The 6,698-nt window shown below is 36.8% G+C and overlaps 1 gene segment (V, D, J or C); it reads right to left on the reverse strand.

The window, feature by feature from the left end:
• Positions 1-1,137: 1,137 nt before the first annotated feature.
• On the reverse strand, positions 1,138-1,905 carry LOC141421303 (T cell receptor alpha variable 8-3-like). The segment is given in 2 exon segments: positions 1,138-1,559; positions 1,670-1,905. Coding segments are annotated over 2 exon segments (468 nt in total).
• Positions 1,906-6,698: the final 4,793 nt, after the last annotated feature.

A 6,698-nucleotide genomic window follows, 5' to 3' on the forward strand; every position in this document is an offset into this window, starting at 1 on the left:
TTTCTAACAATCCATTTACATTCCTTATACAGCCCTCAGCCACTCACATTTTTCATATAAAATCTTATCAGTATGTTTTAATATTTTCTTCTGCCATATGTCAAAGTTGTATTGCTGACCAAAATCTATTTCATCTCTTGATTTCAACAGTTCCTCTTCACACACACAATTATATGTGTGGGCTGAAAACCAGCTGGAATGCTCTTTCCCCAATTCCTCCTCTTTCCCCCAAAGCATTTGTTATCTCTCTGGACTTCAAGCCAGGGTGTGAAAGCTTCTTATAAATTTTCTTGATCCTAGTCAAAACAAAGTCATGTATTTATACTAGAGAGGGTGACCCCCTAGTGTTCATTGCATTCTTACCAGTATTTCTAAACTAACCACAATGTTACCACATAAGAATCAATATTTAGTATTCCAGTAGTGAAATAATACAAGGTAAAATCAATAAGTAGCTAAAATAAAGATCCCAAAGAACGGTAGTTATAAATTTCTGGAGAAGATTTGCAGAATTTATGGCATCTAAAGAATAGGAAGCTACAATGTAGTTCAACTATGAAGAAGTCTTTGGAGGAACACTAACAAATTGTAAATATTTATTTTCCTTCTGCACTGCCCTGAAATAGTTTCCAGAACTGACATGACCATGGCAATTGTCTGAGCCCTACATGATTCTCATCAGTCCCTATGTTAACTAATGCATCAGACCTTCTCCTAAACACAGTTGCTCAAAGTCAGACAAAACATTTTAATACACAGTGATCAGCACAGTTAGAGCCAGAAAGACAAGTTTTAGGAAAACCACTGAGATTGACCAAGCGTACGAGAAGACAAACTTACATGCACGGAACTTGAGGAACATGCCTGTTGCTCTCTAAGTCCAGCTTCACTGACATGTCCCCTCTGACACTGTCACCCCCTTACCGCAGTCAGCCTCAGGTCAAATGCTGAAGGCCTGATTATTGTGGACGAGAGTACTGTCCTTTTCTTCATTTCACAGCACTAAGAATTTATATTATATTGTTTTTACAATGAGCAAAAGCTTCTGAAACAAAGCTCATCAGTAGCTCATGGGGTACTGCAGATGAACTTGCAGAATTATGTACAAGTCTCTGGGTCTGCCCATCTCTCCTTCCCTCATTTATCATCAGAAAGTAAGAGATGCTTCAAAGACCACAGGGGGAGACCTTGAGTCTCTGGAAACTCCAGTATCACAGATGGTTTGTGTTCAGCTCTCTCTGTAGCCCCTAATACTGTGTCACTCAGAGCACAGAAGTACAAGGCTGTGTCGCTCCAATGTGCAGAGTATTTCCTCAAGTGGAAGGAGGATTCACTCTTCCTAAATTCAGCCTCAAAGCCTTTGATGCCTTGAACTGTGGTGTCTCCTGAAAAGTACTTAAGGAGGACCTGGAGGCCCAGTCCAGGGTACCGGACGTACCAGTAGAGATAAGGTGTTGAACTATAGGAATAGGAATAGTTACATCTCAGATCCAGAGAGGCTCCTTCAGAGACAGTGATCTGGACATTAGGCTGGGTCACTGACTGGGCTGCAGTGTCTCCTGGAAAAAATCAGAATTATGTCTGTGAAGGTAGTACAGACTTCTCTACAGAAAGTAAGCATTTCTAGACAGAATCTGAGGGTGTAGAGACTGCAGGATATCATACTCACTCAGGAAAACATGTATCCCCAGCACTTGGAGGATCAGCAGGACCATGGCTGAGCACAGAACACACAGATTCCTATCCTAGAAGACCTCAAGAACAGGCAGGAGATTGCAGATAGTCACAGCTTGGAAATAGGATGCCTGCTCAAATTTCAGCTGGACAAATCTCTTGCTTAGATACAAACACAAAACTTGCTGAAATGAGCCTGGAGGCTTATTGACCTCTTATTCTTGTCACTTGTCTTTGTCTACAAAGAACTCAGCCCACTGCAGGGAGGAGAAACTGAGCAAAAGATCCCTAGTGAGCATCGCCCTCTGGAGGTCAGGTGACAAACTACAGCTCCTGAGGGCCACAGATGATGCTCCTCAGTGGATCCTTTTTCAGGTTATAGTCAGAAGTTCATGCAGTAGGTTCCTTCTTCCCTATTGTGTGATATGTATTAGCCTTAGAGTTCAGTGGATGTGGGAGGCATTGTAACTAATAGACTGAGAAAACCAGCATATGAAAAAATATCTCCAACTTCAGATCCAAGTCCCTGTGTCCTTGGAATCAGATCTGCCACCTCAGGCTGAGTTTCAATGGCCCAGTATAGATGTGGTGATGGTGGACACTGGGAGAGATATTCCCTTGGGTGTTGCTGTGTACCATACAGGTAAACCAGGGCCCATAATGAGTTGTGCTTCTGCCTTACTTATAAGTTGTAACTCTCCATGTAGAGGTTTTACTTCTAGAACTAAAGAAAATAAAACTACAGAAACTTTATCTAATGGCCTTACCATTTTCAAGAGATTAGTCTGAAGACAAGAGAATAGAGAAATTTGCATCTTCCTCCATGGGCAACAGGAAAATTTGACAAAGTCAGAACACTTTTTTGATTCTAAGAGAATGAGCCAAGCTCTTTCCTTGGTTCTTCATTACTTGTTCTGCCCGTAGAGATTGTCTTTCATATAGGCGATTTAGTAGTACCATCAATTTGTAATTGTTCAGTCTGGATGTGAACTTTTGCATCATATATATATATTTTTTTTCACTTCACACCCCTTTCAATTTTCATCCTAAATAATTATAAATACAAAAGGGAATAAGCCAAAATCCAGAGAATTATGACAAATAAGGATGACCTGAAGAAGAGCTATTTCCACCTATTTCCAAAGGCAGAAAATAGATGAGCTTATACTGAAGATTAACATTAGGGTAAAAGAAAACAGATATAAAAATAAGCCATGAGGAGCAATTCCTTCTGGATTTCAGCCTGGTGGTGATTCTGACTCCTCCCAACATCACTAGGCATTGACTGATTCAGCATGTGAAAAGCAAAAAGGCACAGAATTGCTTGATACTCAGAGCAGAGCTATTTTCTCTGCACTGGAAGAATGCAGAGGAATTCTCCAGTGCTGATGGTGGTACAATTGGCATCTCATAGGAGAAAAATAATAAATTCAGAAACATGTCTAAATCCGAAATAGAGTATTCTCAATAGTGAATGTTGTTAGCATTCCAAGAAATATATTGATTTTAAGGAAGATGAGTATCTTCACAGGCAGTCTAGAAGTCCACAATGCACAGTTCATTAAAAATTACCAACAATTAAAATACATCATGTTTATAGGTAAAGTATCAAAGCAAGAATGCATTGAACAACGAGCAGACAATTAATGAAAGATAGGAATAAAAAACAGGCTATGTTGAGAGGAGAATATTAGCAGAATGGAGAGGGCAAATGAAGAGGGCAAAGGAAGGTGGACACGATTGATGTACTTTCTATACATATATGATTATTGAAAGTTAAAACCTGCCCAAAGCTCATTTTCAGAAGAGGGAGGGGAATGAGGGAGACCATTTCAACAGGGAGTGAAGCATGAAGACCAATGAGCAGGCTTTGAAGGGCTTATAACAAGACATTGTCAGACTTAACTAATAAGAGTAGAAACAAACCAGAGGAAGTGAGAAGAGGACACAGTTTGACAGACTTGGTAGGTTGAGCCACTGGCATTTTTTCCTTTACTTGTCTTTACATTCCAAATGATATTTTTAGACTTATAGTATATATTTTCATCTTGTTAAAGCTTTAAATTTTAAATATCTCTATTGAAATATAATCCATATTCTGCACAACATTCTATGGCTGGTGGAGTTTCTCAAGTGGTAAAGCTCCTGTCTAAAGTGTACGCTCCAATGCATTGATATGTTTATAGAATTGTACAACCATCACCAAAATCAATCCTAACACATGTTCCTCACCAATATAGAAGCTCTATATCCGTTAAAAGTCACCCAAATTTTTCTCCCATTCACCCCTGCCACTGGGCCCCTAAAAGTCTAGGTACATTAAGAAGTTCATATATTGGATATACATATAGATAGTCATACTTTTGCAGTTGGTATTTTTCACTTATTTTTATAGATTTTTAAAGTTCATCATTCTTGTGAATAGGTATATCATTCATCTTATTACTGAATCATATTCCATTGTATGGACCAATAAATTTTTCCATTCATTAATTGATAGGTATTGGGTAATTCTTACTCTTTGGCTCTAATGAACAATGCTGACATGAGCATTTGTGTACAGCTTGCTGAGTGGACCTGTGTTTTCATTTCTGTTTATATACTGCTGTTTTCCAAAGCAGCTGCACCATCTTACCTTCCCACCTGCAGTGCATGAGGATTGCAGTTTCTCTACATTTTTGTTATATTATCTGTGTTTTGTACTACCTATCTTCATTGTAGTTTTCATTTACATGTTCATAAAGACTAATGGTGTTGGGTATTTTTTCATGAGCTCTTGCCCATTGCTTGGAGAAGTGTCTGTTAACATCTTTGCCCACTTTTCAATTGAGCTTTTTTATCAAAGAATTTTTAAAACCTTTTTATGCATTGTAGTTGTACTTTTCTTGTTTTTAAAGTGGGCTTTCCTTTGTTGGTTACCCTTTTCATGATGTTGGTCATGTACTTTGAACCATAAACATTTCTAATTGTAATGGAAATCAATTTATCTATCTTATACTTTTCCTTGCTCTTTTGGTGTCATATCTAGGAAGGATTTAGCTACTACCCCAAATCATGATTTATTCCTATGTTTATTTTACACATTTTAGTCCAGGATTATTCATTTAGAGTTAGGTTTTTTATTGCATAAAGAAGTCAAATTCATTTTTATTAACACATATTAATTGTACAAGGGAATTTCATTGTGATCTGTCCATCTATAATGTATTTTGATCAAGTTTACCTGATTACTCTTCCTTTTTTTTTTACATTTTTACCTTTTTCTTACTCTTTGACAGGGTTCACAAATATACTTTTGTCCCTTATTTTTTCTCCTAATTCTACAAAAATTCGCATATATACTCCTACATCTAACTCCTAACCTCTGTTATCTGCTAAATATATCATAATCAAACTTTTGTTCTTACCACCAATATTGAAATAACTTTTGCCCAAAGTCAACTCTGACATATGTGTGTGTGTGCATGTATGTGTGTAGTTCTGGGAATCAAACCCAGGCCCTTGCACATGCTAAGCAAGCATGCTATCCTTGAGCTACACCCCAGCTCACCTATGACTTTTCAAATGCAGGATTAGATAGTTTACAGTTTTCATCTCCTTTGATCTATCACCAGAATTTGACACACTTGATCCACAATCCTAACACTTTCTTCATTTGGCTCCCAGTACACACTCTCCTGGCTCTTCTCTCTTCTCTCCATCCTCCTTTTCTTAATGTTTATTTTATGTTCAGACCCCCAAACTAAAAAGTTTGGTGCCCTGTGATCCAGTCTCTCATCTGCCTCAGAGCCTCATGCAGTTTAAGTGTTTTAAAACCCAGCCATGTAGGGACTTGGAGGTATGGCTCAATAGGTTGAGTGCCTGCCTAGCAAGCAAATGATCCTGAGTTCAATCCCCAGTACCTTAAAAAAAAAAAAAGCAGCCATGTGCTGATGGATGCAAAATGCCCATCTTCAGTCCAAACATCCACCATAGATTCTGGACTCATACAACACCCTGTATATTCGACAAATCGCCATGGATGCTTCATAGCCAGCTGACATCTGCATGTCTGAAGATAAACTACAATTTTTGACTCATTTCTTCAACTGTTTTGAAATATCTTGATGTGTGAAAATAATACTTTTTAAAGTTATTGTTGTACTGGGGTACATTGTGACATTTACAAAAGTTCTTACAATATATCACAGTTGAGTTCACTCCCTCCCTCCCTCATTCTCCTTTATACCTTCTTCCTCCATTCTTGGAATAGTTTCAACAAGTCTCATTTTTCCATTTTCATACATAAAGATATGAAAATAGGACTTTTATTATACCTTTATTCCTATTTAGAAAGATACACATATGTATCTAAATATCCTGCTCCATTGTGGAATAAAATTAGATTATCTTTGATTGCACAAAATTCAAATTGGGTAAAACACTTAAAAGATTCATAATGGCATTATGATGAATATTTCATGATAAAAATATGAGTCAAAAAATCACCCTGAATGTGAAAAATGGAGAGGCCTTAAATACACATTGTAATGCAAAACATAAAGGAGAAAATGACTAAGAATATTCTCCATTTCCCAGAATTTCATCTTAACAGGAACCTGCCAATGCAATGTGAAATACAAACTGCAGCTTTGGATAAAATTTCAGGTGATATTAAAAATGAAAAATAAGATAATTTTGAAAAAATATATTCTGCAGAAAAACATCAGTAACTGTTATAGACACATGTGATTTGGAGATTGTTTATAGAATGTTGTAGAAAGGATTATGACAGAATTTATGTTTTATATTGTTAAGATAATATTAAAGTACTTTTGAATTATACATCATTTTTGTGAATATTTTTATTTTGTCAAGGTTTTATTTTTTAATTAGGACTATTTAAGTAGGTTGATTTTATAATCAAATGAGTTAATAGGTCAATTAATAAAGCTTTACTCTTAATTTTTAGAAAACAAGAAATGTTATTAATAAACAAGATTTCTGAGAACAGACAATGGCATTCATTCACTCTTTGGGAGGTC

The sequence above is a fragment of the Castor canadensis genome, chromosome 3, assembly GCF_047511655.1.
Source record: "Castor canadensis chromosome 3, mCasCan1.hap1v2, whole genome shotgun sequence".
NCBI lineage: Eukaryota > Metazoa > Chordata > Mammalia > Rodentia > Castoridae > Castor > Castor canadensis.